Raw genomic sequence first — 23486 nt, 5'->3', positions numbered from 1 at the left:
GTGACTTTCCTTTAATGAGTACAAGAGCCCAGTAATTCTTTTTGAAGGTCAAAGAACACGTGGCCAGCAAGAGGGAAATTGTTAACCTTAAAAGCACTGTAGCTGGATAATTTTGTTTTCAAGTTGAGATTTCTAATTTGATTCAGTCAATGGTTGTTTAAGGCTAGCAGAATTCAATTCCTGAACACCTTCTTTCTTAGTCAAAGAATGGCCGGTAATAAGTTTTGGGTTTCAGCATGACATTTGTGCAAGGACATGGTGTGCAGGAAAGCACGCACATAATCGGTCACTATTGTTATTGTTATTGAATTGAGAATGATCTGTATTTTTAAGAACCTAATTAGTAATTCCTGAAAGTTAACACCATGTCAGAGGATTATGTCATTGCTCTCACTATCTTGGTATACATCCATGCTCTCACCAAATTAAATTGGTATAGGGTTAAGGTGTTGTTTAACTTGAGATGTCATTTGTATCTAAGGTCAGCCAGTTATTACTGCTCTATATCTTAAACTGCTTTGATCTGACCTCAGGGATTATTTTGACACAAAATACTTAACCTGTTAACCTGTTACGGTTGCCCTTAATAGTGCATTTTAACAAATATTTTTAGTGACAGGTATTGTCCAAATATTTACCCAAATATCATGCTGATGGAAGGTCATTTAAGTTAACGAAGTTCACAGTCTGGAAACCTTGAATTACTTTGATTAACTGTGTGGGATTTGACTTTTCCGCTTTTAAGTGCCTGAGAGGGGTTTCCCCTTCCACTAATGACTGTTTTATGTCATCAACATTCAGAAGGGTAATACCTTTGCAATGATCAAGTTAACTGGTAGTGATGTTCTGTTACTTGACCGTAGAACACATTTTCTTCAACTGTTCTATCAATCTAATGATTCTATATACAGTACAAACTTATAAGGCGAGAAATCACTAAGCCTGCTGGCTTTCCGGTTGCAGTAAGTAGTCCAAATATTTCACAGAGATTAAAAGAAGCTATGTAACTTTCATTAACAATTGTAAAGGGCATTAAAAGAGAAGGTCAATGCTTCTATGCTGTTCATTCCGGTGATTGGAATATTTCGGCATGAACATTGTACTTTGAGTATTACAATGTATGTAATGGCATACGGAGCTGGAACTCTCTCTGGTCGTCTGGTTCTCACTTACTTGTCCGACAAATGTAACTCACTTGCTCTACAAGTCAGATACTTTAGTGAAAAAGTGTATGGCAAAGAATCACAAGCACTGTTGGGCCTGTCTGGTTTGTTTTTAGAACCTTAACTTCGATAGTTTAAAATCATCCAAAGTAGATAGCTCCCTAGAAACTGTTGCACATAGTTGTAGGCGGAATGCACGAGTGTAAGTACCCAACATGAGAAACACCCAGACGAGATGGGTAATATCAATATCATATGACTAAGGTGTATGAGTACACTAAGAAACTGATGTTGTCCAAATGTATACATGAATGAAAACAGAAGGCTCTTTGTGTATTTTGCATCAAGCTTAATCTAACATTTAATCGTCAGAGAGACTATACCACTGATAAGTTCAACAGGAGGACATATTACTGGTTACTATGTCATCTTGTAACTTGGCTTTTTCGACAATTGATATGTCATTAGAACCTATGTCAAATTCTGTGATGGAATTGTAGCCTCCACCGGCTTTATTGCTCTTACTGACTTTAAATCAAACTGACACAGAATTATGAATCTTGGTCGCTATCAGGATTTCTGTGACCCTTAAAGTACCACCGCCTCATTAAGCCCAACGGCACCAAGTGCTCAGCACAAATCATTTGGTGGCCTGGATTTAGAGCTACGTGTGACAATTTGCAATTTATCCGAGCCTTCTTCGCTAAAGGTTATGCCTGGATTCGTCGTTCACATTATCAAAGCTGTATAGTCATTTTTATTTCCTCTAACGCACGGGTCATATACTCATCATATCACCAACAATAACTTTTCCTTCCCATGCTAATCTTTAATAAAGAAGAGACAGACAAGAAAAGTAATTTCCATTCTCTGAAGTCGAAAGAGCTTACTTCGACGTCCTTGGATAAATTGGTACACGTTTTCTTCCTTAGCTTGACTAAAATACCATCAAAACATTATACTGCAATAAAAAACTAGAAAAGCTTTCCCGGTGACTTCCGATTAAGTGTAAACCGAAGCCTTCACATTTTTCACATCCATTAGAATAAAATCTAGGACTCGTGTTGCTAAGGTCGCAGCTCAACTTGACCCAAGTGTATTCCTCCACCACCCTTCTCTGATTTTATGATGAAATCTATATTCATTCAACGGAATCAGCGGACGAATTTCTTGCTCCAGTGGGAAATAAATCCGAAGGTTAAAGACTTCTACGTCACATCTTTCCTTCCGCGGATGAAGCTCATGTTTAAGATGCACGAACCCAGATATTGATTATCACTGAGGCGTACTCAATGTTTATCTCATTTTGAGCGCCAGATTTTTTTTCTCCTTTCCAATTGATCCCTCGCTCGTAATGTGCCCTGGCAACCTTTTATGCTTGCTTAGGCTTGAAGCGCGAGCTAAAAGCGAAACGCGAGGAAGATTGTATTTTTGGACCTCAGTCAAGGCCACGCAAAATGACCGTCTGTGAACTCATCACAATCAACGGAGAAAGAAGAAGGGCAATTTAATTGAATGTTGCTTCTCCGGTAAGAGCAGGCAACGCGACGGGAGTATTACAGTACCGTATTATTCTTTGTTGAGCTCGGAAGATTGTTGCAGTAATCAAGAAGCAATGACTGAATGATCGTTCGCCAAAAAATGAATATGACCGCCAGCATGTTTCCTTAGCTACTTGTCAGCCGAATGACAGAGTTGAATGTTGGTAGAATAAATATTATCATTTTGCCGTAACATCCCGCCGGCATCGTGAAGATGCCGTTGACTTGTCATCCAGATAGTAACGATTGATGAGGGTGTATTGTCAGGGTCATCAACATGAGATGTCCTCTAATGACTTCAGGATCGTCAACGAAAAATAAAATCAACATTTAGATGCTTAAAAATCTCCAAGAACAGCCGTAGTATATCACAAATCTGCACTGAGCATAATTCAGATGGTAAATTTTAGAACCAACTTCTTCTTCTTTTTTTTATCTTTTTTTGTAGCAACGACAAATGGTGTAAGCAACACACGACATCAGCGATTATTCATAAATTCCTGTAACAGTATGATTTGGCAAAAGATATCGCCGAACAGAGTATTGAGTTTAATCACTGGCATATAATCAAGCGATCTACATTGAGCTTATAAACAACCAACGATGCAGTGATGAGCGGATAAGTTACCGCGTAGCGCCATGATGATAAGACGGTCTCATTTCACAAGATTCTCTAAATAAAGTCGCAATCACGTTACAAAAAATCTTTCGAACCATTCTATGCAATTGGAAAAAAATGGACAAAAGTCTAGTGAAAATGTTAGTTAATTGAATGTATACATTTCATCTTACAGCAAAATGTGATGTTTTTTCTTCTTTTGAACTTGTTGAATACAATTAGACCATCGTTGCTTTATTTGGTCCGACCATTTCACAATTAATTTGTACATTTTTCAAATTAGAATCACAACCGGCATCCTTTCAATAAGATTTTCATTAGGATAACTCAACATATCTTCCGAACATTGATAAACCTCCTATATATATATAAGATGAGCCCTGAAACAGAATTCAAAGATTCAATTTAATTTTAATAAAATGACAGAAGGAGAGCTTGAATCTCAAGTGAGCAGGCATTGCCTTTGATTGGCATTATTATAGATGGTGTGTAGGCTTATAATGTTTGTACTCGGACCATGTTATGCATTACCAGGAATACAATCTGCTTGATTTCTCGATATCACATGGACTCCTTTCTCCCACTAAAATATGTCGTTTCGCAAAGACTGAATCACGAGAAATTGAAGGGGGAAATGCATCTGGGATGGTAAATAGATTATTGTGAAGTCAACAGGTTTGAGGCAGTGTTGTTGACGATCGTCACCAGTGGCGGCACCACTCACGTGTGTTAATCATCGATGTGATAATTATTGGGCAACCCCCGCTATACATAACCTCCCCCCTCCCCGTCCCCTTCCCAGGGACGGAAACCCTGAGAGGTTCGTCTCTCGAGTGGCTGGGTTACCCAGACCATGACGTCAACTCCCCCTGAAGGAGCACAATACTCAATCCAAGAACCATATTGGAAAACGTGTGTGGTCTCAGATAACATGTTTACCATGAAGCCTATAGTAGGAAATTTTGAAGAACAAATGGCAATACATTTCATATTTCGGCATTTTGGTGGTGGTTATATGAAGCTGAAAGAACATTTTTTATCACTGATGGATAGCCTTACTACACATATAAAGTATCATTTCTATAATTCGATCTTATATTTTAATTTGCCCTGTGTACCTAATATAATGACATCTTCGAGTCACATTCTCATCAATTTTACATGTTTTTCTATATTCTTTTATTATTATTATTGTTGTTGTTGCAATGCAGATCGGTTTGCAGTTGATTAATCTATAATTTTGCCACTGTTAGCATGTAACCTAAATTGTAGAATTGATTTCAGTGTCAAGAAACTGTTAACATTCAACCTGGGAAATATGGAAAGAAAACCAAAGATAAAGTAGAAGCTTTCACATCCCAGTGACAATGTGATATCACATATTTACAAAATGACAGCCCTCAGACTCGTCTTTTAAGCTAGGATATCTCCTTAACGGAGCAATGTTTCTCTTAACCGTTAGATGGAGTTGGTCGTTTTGCATTACAAACATTTCTCAATCATACCATAGGGAATACTGCTCCTTTTAAAGAATGACGGCAGAAGTGTCAAGCATATTTATAGTTCTGACAGAAGTCATTAGTTAACAAACTTTTAAATGGGACATTCTCGTCATGCTACAATATTTTATCATTCCGTCACTTTTATCAAGTGACATAAACACCTTCATAACGACAAACTTCAGTCAGTGGTTGTAAGACTGGGCGGGCCCAGCAGTGCTACATCCGATAGCTAAATCAATGTAAAATAAACTAGCTGGCCATCGCTTGTTAAACGAAACCTATATGACGCTAACCGTCAGACTTATTCAGTTTCGTAATCATTTTGTGCCGAAGAAAAAACGAATTCCTTTAAGGCCTATTTTGAGAAATAACTTCTCGGTGATCATATAAACCAAGTATCTCAAGTTTCTATATTTTCTTTGTTTAATCTTACAAGAAGTAGTAACCTGTAGATTTTCTTTCAAATCATTTTTATCTATCGATTTCTAGATGTAAGTGAAATATTACAACGCCTCGAGTAGGCTGTGAAAAACTATCCCATCATTTTTCTCTCTCTCTCTATCTCTCTCTCTCTCTCTTTTCCGTCTTCTGTATTTCTCAATGATTGCAGAGTTCATCGCCCTAAGCTCTTCTACAGTCCTTTTCTATATAAGTTCTGTTTTAAATTAATTAACTTCTCGCGATGTACTTGAAACATAAACAGAGCAAGCAAGACAGTCATATGATGCTTGGGATGTCTTAGAATTACGACCGACCCTGCGAGAGCTTACGCTCTGGCCTTGCTGCAGCGGGAAGCCTAACCATGGAATCGCTCTCATGTGATGATGAAGTTTCATCTCAGATTCTCCAACCTCCTGAATAACATTCCCTGCCTCTGACAATTACAAACGTGATGATCCATAACCAAAGGTTTTCATCAACCTATGACATTTCAGAACATAAGGTCATTCTCATGCACGTTTACTCGTGTTTCATACATCTTTACAGGGGAATGGAATTCCACAGATGTGACAAAGATATTAATGTAATGGATGGAAGGTGTCGTCGGGGTTAGTTCGCTCCAGGTCACATTTCTCATTTAGTTTTCCCGCCAGGCGAGTGCCCCTGACTAAGAATAATCGATGTGAATATTTTATTAATCATAGAAGCATAGAAGTTCCCAAAGTAATTAAAGAATTTCGTATTTATTATTATTATTGTTTTTACTATTGTTATTATTATTGACTCATCGAGTAAACTAGATCACCTAGAAGAAATTGCGCATGTCTTTTCGTGTTTATTATATCAACCTTTTATGAAATCGTTGTCCTGGATGGCCGATAGCTGAAATACATACTTGCTAGTTAATGTTAACGTAGTATCCATGAAGTGGAATTCGGCTAGAACGTGTTCCAGAAAAACGTCTTTTGAAAACTTAGCTTTTCGTTTAAAGTTAGCTCTGTTGTAGTGTTCTTAGCAAGCCACGCAGACATCCATTGGTCACGAATTCCGTAGGCAGCATAAGAGCGGTTAAACCCGACTTTTCTTAGTTCGAATGGATGTATTTGTATACCTGTTTTGTTGTGTCAGTGTCACAGCATGCATATATAGGCTATCCTGCAGAACCTAGTATTAGTATTACCCGTTTATGCATTGCGATGTGTAAAGTACATGTGGCAGGCTGCAAGGGAAAGTACATCAGTTCAAGCATGAAAAGCCTACTTCCTGCGACAAAGTGAAACATACATGCCCATAAATGTAAGCAACATGCATTACACAGAAGTAAGTCATTTCCACGATTTGTTACCATTATATGATAACAGTGTAGCTGGAATTTTCGTGTTAAAATTGTCATATCCATTTCGGTTTTCCAAATATTCGCAATTATACTTTCCTTAACTGTCTGGATAGCTCCTGTTGATGATAATTTCAGCTCCTCGGTCGAAGACAAATGTTTAATCTATTGTTTTACAGACGATCGTGGCAAAAGTGTAATTATTATTTAAAACAAATAATAATATTGATAAGAAAAAACATCAAGGTATATGCCTACCCAAGGTGACTTCTAAAACCACATTATATATATATTCCTCTTGATAACAGGGAGCCAATTTAATTGACTACGGTATATATACTAAACTATAGATAGTCCAGCCACTTCGATTGATCAGCCTTTGCTTTGTAAAGGATAATACCTCAACTAACTAACGCCACCGTAATGTGAAGTTTCTTGAAATGATATTGTTTTTAATGGTCTTTAGTATTTCAAAGTTTCTTTTCTGTCTGGTCATGCCCTTTAAGATTATAACGCCATGGTATTAGAGATGGATTCTATCAAGGGCGTAGGAACCGGGGGGGGCTGGGGCGCTAGCCCCCCCCCAGTGAAAAATGTGGAGGGCGGAAGTATCATTCCGCCCCCCCCCCCCCCGCTCCGCAAGTCAGAAAACCCCTTTTTCATTTCCAAATGAGAAAAGAATCTCATTTGGAGCACCAAATTGCATCTAAGGCCAGGTGAAAATGCAAAATTATTTACAAAATGGAGTGGGTGTTGAAGTGTGCTATATTGCACCAAATTGCATCTGAGGCCACCTGGAAATGCAAAAAATTCCAATAGAACCCTCCCCCAGGCCGGCCATCAGTCTTCAGCCCTCCCCCCCACTCAAAAGTACCTTCCTACGCCACTGGATTTTATAGCATTGCATTAAAACAACGTTTATGTCGAGCACGTTGGGTTGGACTTCGTACCTCGTATGGGAGAGAGGGGGATGCATGAGGTATGGGGAGGGGTGGGGTAGCCATACCCCAAGGCTCGGCAAAGACAAACAAATGTGGAGAGAGACTTTTCAATAAGACTGAAAAGACCGTTAATATACATATTAATGAATGCATTCTGTATTCACAAACTGTCGATGCTTAAATACATCTAAAAGCATTAAGACGATGAGCAGACACACGTGTATATGGGCTTGTAACTGGCACTGCCTGACAGAGGTGGGGTGGGGACCATCCATCTTTAGCTTATTTTGCATTTTTGGTTTAGTTATCACCCCACACAATAAAAACATTCGAAATAGTTATTAGTACACACTTACGTGTAGACTCATCATAGACATAATATAAATGCAACCATTTCACGTCTACAATATTTATTTAATGGGGAGGACCCACTGGCACATCCCTTCATATAGGAGTCGGCTTAACAATACCAGGGCCACGCCCACTTCATTTTAAAAATAATTTTGCGACTATATATTATCAGTTTTGGATGACTGTCGAAGGTATCCGACCCGCGAGAATACTCCCCTGATCATACAGTCCCTTGCACCTATACACCAAGCAGCTATAACTCCCGGCATCTACTATTGCTCAGTCCATCATGTCTTTACGTGGGCCTTCTATACTGCATTGAAAGATCTTAAAAGTAGGTGACAATAACAAAACGTCCGGTTCCGTAGAAAAGAATGAATTGACCTTTAAGAGTTCTTTTTTCAAAAGTTACCTTACTTTGCTTTCAAAGTCTCACTTTATGAATTGTTACTTGGTAAGTCGAAACAACATTGCTGACAGAGTTAACTTAATAATTCCTGTATAATCCGGAAGCTATTTCAATTGATCGCAGAGTTATATTCAAGGCACGGGCGTGTAAAGGTATATTCATTAGATTACAAAAAGTAGCCCAATAAATGCATAGTGGTAAATGAAAAACAGTCGATGATTAGCCTCGCTTTATCATGAAATATTGTCCAAAGTTTGAAATCGAAAAGCCGTAGGAATGAGATCGATTAATTTATACATTTTTGATGAAGAAATATTTCTTGTCCATCTTTCCATAATAGACATAGGCTAGGCCTACCGCACATTTTAAGTTGCAGTCAAGGTTGTCCATTTAGATACTGCAAACCATGCACAAAATGTTGCCGATACACCAGGGATCCCCTTACCTCGGGGCAAATTCTAATCTAGAATTATCTTTGATGACAAATTGGGAATGCAAAAGACAAAAAACCTTCCCATTACGACGAAAGATGATATTGCCAAGGTCATATTGTCAGGGGAAAAAAAGTTGTGACTATGTTTGCAAATGACACAGAATTGAGGCGCTGTCTTCGTGTGCATGAAAACCTGAATCTGGGTTTCAAAATTGTCTCTATCATCTTCATATAAAATTTCTAAATAAGATGCCGCGAGCTTTGTTAAAGCATTTTCTTTCTGTTTTGGCGGGAAAACTTTGCTTTCTTCTGTGTTTCCCCAATGGCCTACAGACAGCAAGGTCACGACACAACATTACGGAAGTGTGATACGGGACATTTTATCACCGGTAATTCAAATCTTACGTATTCCATCACTACTGTACATTCAAGATATTTTCATCTTTGATCGATGGTGCTTCAGGCCTACTTCTTGTCTGCGAGTGTTTGAAGTTTAGGCTATGGAGCAACAACAAAAACCAAAAAAAAAAAAAAAAAACATAGAACGATTACAAAAATTATAAGCAAATTTTGTCCAGAGAAGCTGCGGGGTTTTTCAAGAAGCAATATGCCGAACATACTTCATATTATATTTTAAACAGAAGACTAGAGGTTTTGTAGTGTAGAAATTTCGCGTTGGATGGAGTAGTTCTAACCCTGGATAAAGGAACTGCATTGCTCGGTAAATGTCGTCTTCAGATAATGACATGACGTACAAAGAGTAAAGCTACTTATGTGTAAGCATATACTCTGGCTATCTACGCTGCACATCCTTCAAAATACGATAGTGGTTAGCCTATATTATAATAACAGTCAGCACAAATAGTAGTGAATCAGTTCCGCATCCTGCAAGATCTACAAACAATTTTTTTTTGTCATTTTCGCTGTTTTCCGTTTTATAATTGTACAAGTGCAGGAACGTTTTCACAGTAACAAAAAGGGAGACCTCCGTCAGAATTTCTTACTTCGATCACTATCGACCAATAATAGTCGAGTCTGTAAGCTTGAATGAGACATAAACCCAACCACCATCGTGCATGGTAGGGCTAAATGTAATGAACAGCCAGTGGCTTTGCAGTGTTGTAGTCAAGTACTTTTGTCCTATAGTACCGAGTATACTTCCAAGTACTTGAGGTCCCGATCACTAAGTACCGGAATCCGAGTACTGAGTACGGCATTTTAGAATCCGTGTACCGCATACAACTTGGCTACCTTTTCATCCGAGAACTTTCGATTTATTAATATAGAAGCACCTAATTATCTTTATACGGTAACTGTTATCTGGTGATCATGAAACAGTTGTACGTTGACGACATAACTGTGTTTTTTCTTATTTGGCAAATTAAGAATGTTTCAATATTATCAGAAATGTTTCTGATACTGGAAATGACATATTGGCAATAGCAAAAAACTACTTGACGTGCACACATGGATGTTAGACAAATAGTGATACTGCAATCATGCTAAACTAGTTGTTTCGTACGTTAGGAACATACGTCACTGATGAGTTCCTCATCGTCGCACAACATACATACGTGTTACAGAGTCAAACAATAGATTGCCAGAAGAAACGAACAGTTATGCGGTGACCAGTTTTATTTTTGTGTACATGTTATCACTCGTAAAGTACTCGTACTGAGCGAGTACCACGTATTTTAATTCGCGTACACTGGGTACGGGTACTTTGGCATCCGAGTGCTTTCCAAATTTCAATGAGTACCGAGCCCTTGTAAAAAAGTAGTCGAGTACTACTCGAGTACACTAAAAACTTTTCGAGTAGCCTACTGCCAAGGGCCGATCCAGTGGGGCGAACGCCCCCATACGCCGAACGAGAAAAATAAATAAATAAATAAACCAGATCTGCCGGACATTTTCGGTATACTGGGTACAGTGAGACATGTAATGGCCTCAGTTTAACAGAAGCTGAATCATCTCTGGCGTATATACCGACTGTATGAAGTGGGCGCTGAATTAAATGTCTAAATTCTGTGTTGGCAAACTGCCTCACATACCTCCGATTGAACTGACAGCCGCTACACATAGCTGACTGATCTGTTCCATTCTGAACGCTCGTAGAGAAAATATTGGCTTTCTAAAACATTAAGCATGAACGGGGCTACGGGGGTACGGGGGGTTGCTACAATCTCTGAGCGGCCTCAGTCGGGGAGTCCGCGACGGTATTAAGAAATAAATACTTGGGGGAATTGTGGGGTCAGTCGGTGGAAATAGAAACTTGGCACACCACCTCCGACAGCCTGAAATCATGCGCATGCTAGTAGTGATTTTAACGTTTAGTTATTAATGAGACAAAACTATTTCTGATTATTAGTGAGTTTCATTGATATGGCATAACGCTTGACTGAGGCAATAAGTAACTTGGGCCAATCTAAGAGAGCGTCATTGCATGATAGGCCAACCCTATAGGCTTATACGAGTCTATAAGTTTAAAGGTCGTATAGGTGCAGACCTACTTCTCAAAGGCCCAATTTTCTCGTCCCAAATCGGGCAGGCCTCAGTTCAACTCAACAGTTGGGTACGGTACTTTGACCAATACAGAAATTGGACACCCAAATATTAAAATTATCTCTTGGGTAGCTTGGACCAGAGAGAGAGGTCTTTCTGTAAAATAAAGGGAGGTAATTGTCAAGAGAAATGAAATGCGATTCGCGACCACTTCTGATATGAACTACTGATTGACCTTGGCAGAGTTGTTAATTTATCGAACCTCAGGCAAAACTTTCTACATACTCGTAATCTGATTAATTATGTTCATTTTAGAATAAGAACAGCCCCATGTTTCCAACTAGTGCGAGGTGCTACCATTACCTTTGGTATATATTAAAGGAACATCCTGCACTTCAGTTGGGCTGTCAATATTGTCCACTAGACAGCACCCCTTGCCGCCTTGCAAACAGTCACCCGGATCATGCAGAGTTCAAAATCAGGGATCGCTGCTCATTTCTTCTCAACTTTAAACTAATTTTATGTGTTCAAATTGTCTTATATTGGCTAAGCTCCCTGGCCCCTACAGGGCGCTGCCTCTGGACCTCGTCAGGGGCCCTAACGCGACCACTGGACCCCATGAGATGATACTCGTGCTTCGCGCTCGTGGTGCACCTTCGATTCACTTGCTAAAATTCTGCCCACTAAAGTCATCCTTTACCGTTACTTATATCGATGACACTGTTGACATTCTACGTTGTAAATAGGAAAAGGAAAACAAACACGGAAATTTAAAGGTTTCAGATCTATGAAATTACATGTTTCTAACGTCAAGTAAAGTCAAAGCAAACAAATACACCCTCGCGGAAAAGGTGGTGCAAATTTTCTAAACACAGTTTCTAGTTGACGTTCTTGTATGTTCAGCATGATCTCGTACAACAGGTTCATTGAATTACTTGCGAATATAAGAGTAGTGTACTACCTCGTCCATGAACTAAAGATGGCGACGAAATCAAGGCACCCAAACCTTGGAAATGCGCGAAAAGCTTCCGTCGCAAGTGGGAAAAGTCAGTCCCAATCTTTAGATGCAACAGATAGCAAGAGACAAATCACATTGTCCAGGTTTTTCAAGCTCCCGAAGAAGCATGTGCCGTCTGGCAGTTCATACGACGGTGAGAAAGTTATTGGAGACAACAATACTCAGGTGAGCCTGACCTTAGCCTGTTTTAGTGTGTTGCAATTACTGTAGCAGAGACCTAAGACAAGTACTGTCATAGTATGCCAAAGTCAGTATTTCATACACTACACGTGAAGGTCTGTGGGGATTATTATGCAGTCCTTATCAAGAGTTAGCCTAACTTTCCATTCCGTTGTAATTAGCTGTGCACAAAATCACTAGCCTAAGGCCTAGGCTTAACAATACACCATGGACAAGGGGATGATGGACTTGGCATAGGCAGTTGGGAATGACACAGGACCTACTGTATAATGTGTGACAAACTTTTGGAAATGATACGATAGCAATGGAAACAATTAAAGCCAAACTTAAAGTGTACCAGCAAGTTTCTCAATATATATTTTTTTCTCACAAAACATTGATGTATATTTACAAAGCTATATGTCCAAAACATCACTATCAAGTAACTTATTGTGTGTTAGCATAAACCTCCTAGACTGTTATTAAAGAAAGAAAGAAGTATTCCAACTTGATGCTTTCTAGAAATTTGTTATTGTGCTTGTTACATTTGCATTGAAACAAAGGATACTAGTATATTAGCTCAGTTACAGAGCTCCCAACTGACCCCCATTTCGCGGGTTGGACCCGCATTCTAACACCCAAACCCGCTGACCCGCGCAAGCGTCCTAAAAACCCTCATTGTAATTCTCAAGTATACATAAAAACAATTGCATCAAATTTTGACTTAGCAACCATCATTTCTTTAGCATTTAGAATAATAGAGTATAAAACCTCCTTTACAGCATCATTTGAACCTCAAATTAGCCTATATTTCTTTTCATTGGGGCGAGCAGCAAACATTTTCATGCCACGGGAAAGAATGATTTATCACCTACTATTCAATTTATTGATGTTACACACAAAAAAAATGCATATTTCTCAGAAAATTTTGGGTGACAAAAGCCTTTCCAAGTGCCACCAGTTTATATGTAGGCATCACCAGGATTCCAAAAAAATTCAGGGGGATACCCCCTCCCCTAGGATGGTGATTCGTGTCATGGACCAGAATTTGACTTCTCAAGAGTTCGGAGCTATGCAGTTAGGATCATCAAAATGTAATTACTGATGCATTCTGCTCACTTTAATGAGTAAACTGCACCATAATAGGTCCAGATATGGTGCCATTTAGGTGAAGATATCACCACAAAGATTGCCCAGAGTTTTGTCAAAATCTTGTCAAAATATGAAAAAATGTAAATGTGCATGTACTGTAGGTAACATATTGCAAAGGGTAAATGCAGAAATTAGAGAAATTTATTCAACAATGCCAAACTTTGCCAATTCAAATTGTGTGTCATAATTGGACCTACTGTACTGTGGATTATGGATTTCCACTCTAAACTGTATAGTATAAACACTTAGCAGTCAGTTGTCAAAGCACTTTGTGATGTACACCATAGTTCCTCTCTGGTTAAGAGTGTGAAGACTAGCGCAAAAAGAAACGTCTAATGCCGGTAATCTGACCTAGTTTCGAATGAAGTGTAACAGAAGTGTTAGACACCACCATCGATCCCAGAAAATACACACACAGCTTGCTACCGTCGGTAATTAGACACTAGTGTACAGTCAGTATATACAGCTGCGGTCAATACCCACAGCACAGTGTACAAACGATGCAGTGATGGACATCTCAGGTCCAGCTAAAGATAACAGGGTATCTTGTTTCATTACTGTCTGCATTTTGTAGCGACACAAACAAAACGTCACTTGCTAGCAACCGAAAGTTAACTTTTTCAGATTGCCGCACGCGGTTTGGGGCGAGTCTTCAATGCCTTTAAATGACCATTCAACTTCCCAAATACATTTTTTTGTTCCTTTACAAATGATTTAAGGAATTAGTTTGAACTCCAAACTGTGTGAACAAGACAGTACACAGGTCCTCATATTCTGTAACCTCGAAACTGATGTTTCACTGAAGAGCATTATGTTATAACTTGGCAAAGGACACATGTAAACCACTGCTGTATGTTTTCACAAAGAGAAAGCCTGTTGTTTATAATGAACACAGGGAATTTAACCTGCTGATTATAAAGACATAATACTGCAGAATCAATACAAAAGTTGGAACTCTGCAGATTTCAGGTGTTGCTAATCCCGGAACCAAGAGCCTCTTTAATATTGTATACAGTAGCTGATATGATATCAACCAAATTCACATTATTTACCATTTTGGTAAAAACAGTTTCAATCACAATGCATGTAACAGCCAGGCAGTTTGGCCTCTTGGTTACATGCACCCACTATGGATGGATGGCATTTGTTTGTTAACATGGACACTTGAAGGAAAATTTTGCTTGTCAGATGAACATAAGACACTAGAGATGGTCAATTATATCATGAATAAGCTAGAGCAGTTCTACATGACATTGGTTCTATCGTAAAGGGTGCAAATCTTAGGAAGTTTGAAAGATGTTTGCCATGCGTCGATATATACATTTATATGTATATACAGTATGGTGTTTTTCAAAGAACGTACCCATTCTCACATTGACATGCAGGTTGCATATTTTTTGGGTGATAGTTGCTTTGTCAAACTTATATTCTGAATGTCTTAAGTGTCAGCTACAGAACTGATAGTGGGATTTTTGGTGTGCTACAGTATCTTACATTATTGACTCCCAAGACGTAGTCTCAACTAGAACATTGACAGCATGTCTAACCAGGGAGTTGTTCCATAACAACTCCCTGGTCTAACATAACATCAAAATTCAAGCTCTTTGTGTCAAACTTTTCTACTCTATTACCTTACTAAATTTTTTAATCTTATTAATTAAATTGTATTTAATATCATATTTTCTCATGAGACTGCTGTTAAAAAAACACCGACTAGAAAGCGATCAGGATGCCAAAGCTCTCCAGAATCTCCCAGAGATGTAAATGGTGGAGCCAAGAAGAAGGCAAAAACTGTGGCCGGTAGCCCAGAAGTGGAAGGCCAAACCGCAAAGAGTAAGTTGAAGTAGGGATTCAATTTATGACATTTGCAAAGGCATTGAAATGATGATCCCATACTATCTACAATGTTTCTTGAGAATATATTGTATAAATATTTTTCCATTTTCTTTAGTGGTGTGCATGGCATCTGTATGTACAGTTTTTTAGTCATAATATATATATATATATATATATATATATATATATATATATATATATACATATATATATATATATATATATATGTATATATATATGTATATATATATATATATATATATATATATATATATGGCCATTTTGTCAAACTTGAAATATCACCAGATTTTATGAAGCTAAGGCTATATCTGTTATGATCACTTCAATTAGTTTCATACACAAACATTATATATCTATTACTTGCTACTTTGGTTCCCCTTTGTGATGTTCATACTAAATAAAACAATCTGGATGATGTAATTAGTACTGAAAATATCAACACAAAGAAAACCAGTATTAAAGACATATCTCTAAATTTATTTTATATCATCTCATACAATTTATCGGATTCTGTTGTTCGCTGCGGCTAAACTGCGGCTAAATAAGCACACTTTGAAATCACAGTGAAAAAAATCTAGCTTTGACAGACATATAGGTAAAATAACTACGAGATCTGACTTCCGATGCTGCTGTTTTCTTTTTCCTTTGTAGATGAGAGAATTCGCCCAAGTCTCTCCTCTTCCACACTGTCCACTCTTAGCAGCTTCTCTGCCTCTCCAACGAGTCACAACAAGGAAGCAACAAAACGAGAGCTTGTCAAAGGCGATAAAGGGGCGAGACACAATGAGAGGCATAAAGGTCTGCATGATGACACTACCAGTGATAGTACAGCCGTGCCACCTCATGAAGACACTGAATTTACCTCCACTTCAAGGAAACAGCTGACCAGTTTATCTCCCAGAAGAAGATTTAAATTTGATAAATGTAAAGAGTCTTCAGAAACGCATGAAAGGAAAGGCAGTAGAAAGAAATATACCGCATTGAAAGAAAGAGGGAAACTGACTCCATTGGAGAAACAAGTTACCGCATTAAAGGAGCAAAACCCAGATGCAATCCTATTCATTGAGTGCGGCTACAGGTACAGGTTCTTCGACAAGGATGCTGAGGTACGTGGCATTTCATTTATAGCCATTTAGATCCATGACTCATGTCTCAGTGCTCATAGCAATTACCTAATTTTTTAACCATGGTAATATTTGTCTGTTGAAGGCCAAATGTCATGTGAGGTCAGAGAGCAGTGAAAGTCTGAAAACCTTGTAAATGTGATAACGTTGTTTTTATTATCTTTAGTGGGAGGTGGTATTTGAAAATGTTACTGAAATGGTTTCCAACATTACCTTATACTGGCATTTATGTTAATAGTAACAATATCGTCTACTCTCACACTGAATATATGAAAAGTGATACTAAGAAATAGTCAGCTCGAATTGGCTATGTGATACCTCACATTGACAAAATGTCAGCTCCCCTGGCATAGCTGTTTGAAATTTCCCAAACTTGAGCCAAAAATTGTAAAACTTTCTGGAGGAGTTGTTCAGCACAACTATCTCATTCATATATCACAATTAAGATGTTGGTTTGGCTTTTGCTTTTCCTTTAACAAGTTTACCAGACCAACAGATTATTACTCAAAACAAGATTGAATTTGATCAACGAACTCACCTTCCTAGATTTTGCCACCTAGGAATGTAAACAATTGAGTAAATTAATAAATTTGATTGGATTCTCAAAATTTTGTCACCCAGACGCTTTTCCACAGCAGTATCAACTACATGCAAACGTGATTTGAAGAATTTAAAAGGTTTTAAAACTTTTGGTCTGTAATTGGAATGAAAGTTGACCAGTTAAGTTTACGAGCTACTTTGTTATGAAAACAAAAGGATATCAAGAAGTTGGTCAATATCAGCACAAAAATCTGTCTTAAAAACAGGCGCAGATACATCAGAATCAATTTTATTACCCATTGTCTTTGCTAAAAGATATTCGTCAATTTAAAATAATTGTTTGACATGTCACAGTTAGGGCTGGACAGCCATGTACCATCCAGAGGATAATTTAATTTTTTTAAATATTTTCTTTATGTATTAACTGTTCACTGATTTTGCCCAGAACTCTCTTTTTTCAATGTTTGAAAATATTTTGCTAAATACCTGAGCTTTGCACTCTTTCACAGATTGCAGCCAAAGAGCTCCACATCTGTGCCTTTCCAGATCACAACTTTATCGTGGCAAGCATACCAACCCATCGGTTGTTTATCCATGCACGAAGGCTCGTTTCCAAGGGATACAAAGTGGGTGTTGTGAAGCAGACAGAGACAGCAGCAATCAAGGCCTCCGGAAGCAACAAATTGGCTCCTTTTGAGCGTAAATTGACCGCCCTCTATACAAAATCTACAATGATAGGGGAAGATATCCTTTTTGAAAATCACTCTTAAAACAGTCACTTTGCTTTTCTATGAGTATCCCAAAATCTCTTTAAAAAAAAGGTCTTTCTTATAAATCGTCTTTTCTGTTAAATCAGGCTTAAAAATTTGGAAGTATTTTGAAGAGGGGAAGACTTCCTCTTTTTGAGCAAACGCTTGATTAAGAAATACTTGTTACTCATCTGAATACTTTGCAAAGCACCTAGAGGAAAAAAACAGCTGTGTATGAACATAGCCAAAGATATATAGTACATCATCAAAAATTTCATTCTTGTTTAGTCTACACAATTAGACTTCCGTACGCAGGGATTAGTTATCTGGTATCGCATCGCAAATCTATATACAAACCAGGTAAATTGCTGTATAAGTATAAAGATGTATATGCAAGCGGTTGTACACAGGTACCGTAGTATTTTGTAAAGGAGTTTTCAGAGCCTTCCAAAACTGCTACTCAAAATTTGAGCACTAAATTCCCTGAGTATGGCTTGTTTATTTGCAATGTACTTGGTAAGGTGCAACAGCAGTTCCATGTCCACCTTTAATAAAAGTTATGTTTGTCAGAGAATGTTTGAATATATTTAAATACATGTCCAACACTTATTTGCATCAACACTACTCCCGTTATGAATGTCACTTTCATGCATCTAGATAATAACTTCCTCTCCTCCTTCTCATTCCAACCCCCCTTTTCTTCTTGTCCAACTGATACGATGATGACATCAACAAAGCATCACAAATTTGTCTCTTATGTATTCTGGTTTCAGTACTTAAATTCCCCTCCCTCCTTAATGGATCGATCCTTGGATCAAACTGAACACTTAAAGGACTCTGTTATTTCTACTTTAATTGGTTGTGAGAGAGAATTGTCTTCATCGCTTTAAATATTAACGTAGTATCAGATGTAATCTAATGATCCCCACGCTACCCCGCTCTTGCCTCTGTTAAAACCATCACACTTTCTTTACCCCATTACCATAGAAACCACGAGCCATTCAAATCCATGTTCAGCATGGGTCATTCCCCCTGATGTTTTTGGTTTTGGTTACAAAATATAATTTTTCATAAATATAGAATGTATATTTATGTTGAGACCAAAATGTTGGATTTATGAGAGCGTCTATTCAGAATGATTATATTAGTTTTGAATATTTGCTCTTTAGATCTCAAGTTCTCAGTAATTTATGGTATGAAGTACATCTGAGAAGCCTTTTTGATTAAGAGTAGCATCCATATTTTATTTCCCCTTTGAAGGATAGGAAACCTCGCAGAGCACAGTTTGAGAAGTTGTTATTTCATTTGGAGTCAAGAAAGTAAAGGTTGTTAGAATTTCATGTGTGAAGTGATTTTCACGGCCAAACTGTGCATAAAGTTTCATTTTTTCATTAAGAATTTGCAAAATTGTCTTAACAAAGTAGATGCAGAGCATAGAACAATTCTCTCTTGACTAGAGCACCTCTAATTGTCTAAAAATTTGATATTTTATGCAAACAAATATCAATACTCGAAGGGAAAGCTAAAAAATGTTTCGCAGCATCACTCGACACTCTAAATTGTGAGTGCATTAATTTCCTTGTATCGAGAGTTGCCAAGATCTGCATGTCCAATTGAGCAGGAATTGTCTGTAACGATGTCATCAAGTGAAATCATTTGTCATCAAGTCACTGTTATTTACTGAGAGAACTTAAAGGGTCACAATGGAAAACATTGTTCAGTTTCAAATTAGCAAAAGTTGTTTTAACTAACCTCTCTTAAAATAATAATTACAATGCAAAGTTTGGCTGAGTTGTATTTAACAGTCAGAGCCAATAAACTATTGATGGAAGTTGGCATGCAATTTATAGTTTGTAAAGAGGAATCTGATTGTTGGTTTTGATATTTTCAGTATTTGGATTGTTTGTGATCAACACATTTTCAATTTTTTCAAACTTCTTACAGAATGATCACCATAGTGATGAATTAATCCTTTCAATGTTTTTGAATCACCCTTTTTACTCGCATGCACACACACACACACACCAATCTGATGATCTTATAACAAAGAGTACACCGTAGATAGATCTACATGTTCTATGGGGGAGGGGGGGGGTGTGACTTTGGCCATCTTGTTTCTTTTTTCATGTATTTATTTCTTTTATCGCCAATTGTGTACAATGGGAAAGAAAGTATCCTATAAAGTCTTAAAAAGACTTAACAAGTTAGGAGACTCCCTGGGAGAAAAGAAAAGAAAAATGTACAAATATATATAGTAATTTTGAAATATATAATTTTGAAATAAATGTGTCCCTGGGAACTGCTTGTCCACAATTTCCTTTATACAATATCTTGTTTTGGCATCAGTTAAAATGCTTACATGTGATAAGGCACGTAAACGCTATTTGAACAAGGTTCCTAACAAATGCCAAAGCAGTTGGACGTGTTTATACTGATGTGTTAACCTTAACCAAATTGATTCCATTTAATAATGTGCAAAGTTAGCTGATAGTTAAGCCTCAACAGGTAATGACAAGAACAATGTTAACCCTGATTCTTATATGCAAAAGTTGTCTTGAATATAGTTCAAGACATCTGTTACAAGATTATGGCCAGGCTAGGCTAAATATTGATGATTTCATCAACATTAACCAACATTCTCAGGAAGATGGCTGGGGCTAGGCTAAATATTGATGATTTCATCAACATTAACCAACATTCTCAGGAAGATGGCTGGGGCTAGGCTAAATGTTGATGATTTCATCAACATTAACCAACATTCTCAGGAAGATGGCTGGGGCTAGGCTAAATATTGATGATTTCATCAACATTAACCAACATTCTCAAGAATATGGCCAGGGCTAGGCTATATATTGATAATTTCTTCTTCAACATTGACCAACGTACTCAAGAAATATTGCCAGGGCTAGGTTAACTAATATTGCTAACTTCTTCTACAACATTAACCAACATTCTCAAGCATTTGAACATTAGCAGTGATTTTGATACAACAAACTAACAGTAGAGCATCTGTGCCAGTAGAGAAGTAATTCTGCAAACACAGCCAGTTGCTTTTAAGCAGTGATGTAGAATTTCATGTGACATGATTGTGCGAGCCGATTTCACCAATCTTAATGTCTGTATTGAAATGACCATGTTCTGATAATAAAAATAATAATACCAATGCTGTGATCAGTGCACTATATCCTAGTACTTAACCATTTGGGGGATTTACCACACAGAGATTTCTACTAGCATAAAAAAGTGCATCAATTAATTATTCTTTGAAGTTTTCTCTTCTCATCAGGTATTATTTAAACATTTGACAAACTTACAAAGTGACTATAGCTTTTAAAGAGTGAAGAAAAAATTGCAGATATAAATAACTCAAAAAAAAGGGGAGAAGGTGGGGAGGGGGGGAGGTGGGGAGGGGGGAGGTGGGGAGGGGGGAGGTGGGCGAGAAGAAAAAGAGAAAGAAAAGAAACTAAAATAATAAAGTAAGAACAAATGTAATGACCAAATTGTTTTCCTGATTTGATCTTCCTCGAAGAATTGATAAAAATAAAATGATTAAGATTTCTCATTTTCTTCCCTGTTTCAATGAATACATTAATTATTCAGTAGTCTCATCATTAATGTGTTTAATTTGTTGAACAAGGAGGCCCAGTGAGAGAAAGCCCTATTGCAGTTTTTCAACCATCTGATATTGTTCAACCTTTTTAATTATTATTGACTGGTTTGGGTTTCAGAAAACTTCAAACTTACTTTCAGGTAAGAATGTTTGAAACTGAATACTAAAAAAAGAAAAAGAAAAAAAAACTAACATTTTGCTTTTTAAAAAATCCACAAAATAACAAGAAAAGTCAAAGCGAGTATTATTTATACCAGTCAATAAAATATTCAAGAGCTCTTGAATTACAAAGTTTGAAGGACTCCGACAGAGTTGCATACGTCAAGGTTATCACTTTGAGCTTATTTTACTGAAGAAATATCGACAAAGGAAGCAACTTTAGAATCAAGAAAAATAGAAATTACTAAAATGAAAACAAAATATGCAAAGAAGTAACAGACTCGACTTTTACTACTACATAACTTTCATAAATTTGAGCAAACCTGCAAAAATAAAGAAATGTTTAGAAGGTTTTGTAATTTTCATCTCCTTTTCCATCTTAAATTATGACAAAGCCTGGTCGAAGTTTGTTTGATCAATTGATGTCGGGGCAATGTGTCATTTATAGCAGTGGATGTGAGACAACATTTAATGCCAAAAATTAGTGGCAAAATAAATTTAAAATTAAATAAAAATCAAATTTGTCTTTGTCTATCTTCCATTTGTAGCTCGTTATGTGTTTGTTTCAATCTTAGTTTCCCATTCTTTGCTTATGTCTTTGTAATTAAGGTAAAGCTCATTGTGATTGATTGTGGTAGGTACTTTGACCTTTTGACCCACATAGCTTTGTGCATAACATGGTTGTCATATTACATTAATTGGGAAATATTTAAGAGCAGAATTTCAGCATACTGGTTTATTGAATTTGTTTCTTTTGACTACATTCATACCGGACCAAACAAACAACTGCTAATGCGATAGCATGAAGTATAATTTTGTGATTGAATAGATTCTTGTGATCCTCCAAATACACCTTGATGAGTCATTGCAGGTCCTTGGAGTAGAAATCTTGAGTGAAGAATAGGATTTCCTTCAGTTTCCTAATTAAGTATTTCATGCAGTCATAATTTTGAAATATTTCATATCAATTGAATGAATCTAGTGGCGCAGGTGAAAAGTAAGCCAAAATACATCGAGGCTTCTATCATTTTATATGTAATATTTACACTGACATATATATGCATACAAAAGCGTTAAAATTAAAGAGGCAGTATATTTCTAAAGCTGGTAATATTTTGCCTTTTGTTTCTATCTTTGATATACCAATTAAGTATTCTCTCATTTAATCTTCACTTTGTTACCAAGATAAAGTCAAACCCGTGGAAATTGTTAACATATTACTAGATGAAGCTTTACGATATTTGAAATTTTTAACCTCTGTTTATGATTTCAATCAACAAAATGTCTCTCAAAGTGTCTTTTTGATGTTCTAATGTATAACTCAAAAGAATCTGTTTTAAGGCTAACATTCACTTCTGTGGGGTTGGAGGATGCACATGAATGTTTAAACAATTCCTGTGTATAATACGCAAAATGTCAAGAAAAAATGTCCCTCAAAGTTACTTTTTCATGTGTTTCATATATTATTCAAAAGAGATTCTGTGAAAGACTTGCATCCACGCCTGTGGGGCTTAAAGGATGTACATGAATGTTTAAACAACTCCAGAGTTATTAGACTCCAAAAATGACATCTATGTTATCTGCAACTGCGGGTCACAAACTACAACATTCAAGACCGTAAAATTGTATTGATGAAAATACTGAATCATTCTTACCTTAACATGTTAACACATTTACAATCTTCTGAAGGCACAGAAGCCTCTGACGCTAGCGGAGGGAGTGAGCCCAACACCTTTCTGCTCTGTGTTTGTGAAATTCAAGGAAAGAAAGAGAGTAAATCAAAGTCTTCTCCAGAGATTGGAATTGTGGTGAGTAACCAACTCGATAATTTCTACGTACATTAACCTATATATACATGTCGGAGGTGTTTGGGGAACGTAGTC

The 23486-nt window shown here is 37.2% G+C and overlaps 1 protein-coding gene across 1 annotated transcript in view; it reads left to right on the top strand.

Annotated features, from left to right (window-relative positions):
- Positions 1-12055: 12055 nt before the first annotated feature.
- Positions 12056-23486, top strand: part of LOC139978306 (DNA mismatch repair protein Msh3-like) — a 49474-nt gene continuing 38043 nt past the window's right edge. Inside the window, exons 1-5 of the mRNA XM_071988379.1 lie at positions 12056-12418; positions 15256-15397; positions 16073-16527; positions 17595-17831; positions 23277-23411. Of these exons, the coding sequence (XP_071844480.1) occupies positions 12131-12418; positions 15256-15397; positions 16073-16527; positions 17595-17831; positions 23277-23411 (1257 nt within the window). The 5' untranslated portion in view covers positions 12056-12130. The remainder of the gene's footprint in view (positions 12419-15255; positions 15398-16072; positions 16528-17594; positions 17832-23276; positions 23412-23486) is intronic.

Source organism: Apostichopus japonicus, chromosome 13, assembly GCF_037975245.1.
Source record: "Apostichopus japonicus isolate 1M-3 chromosome 13, ASM3797524v1, whole genome shotgun sequence".
NCBI classification, from domain to species: domain Eukaryota; kingdom Metazoa; phylum Echinodermata; class Holothuroidea; order Aspidochirotida; family Stichopodidae; genus Apostichopus; species Apostichopus japonicus.
The sequence above is the reverse complement of the archived record's forward strand: the minus strand, read 5'-3'. Positions and strand labels throughout refer to the sequence as shown.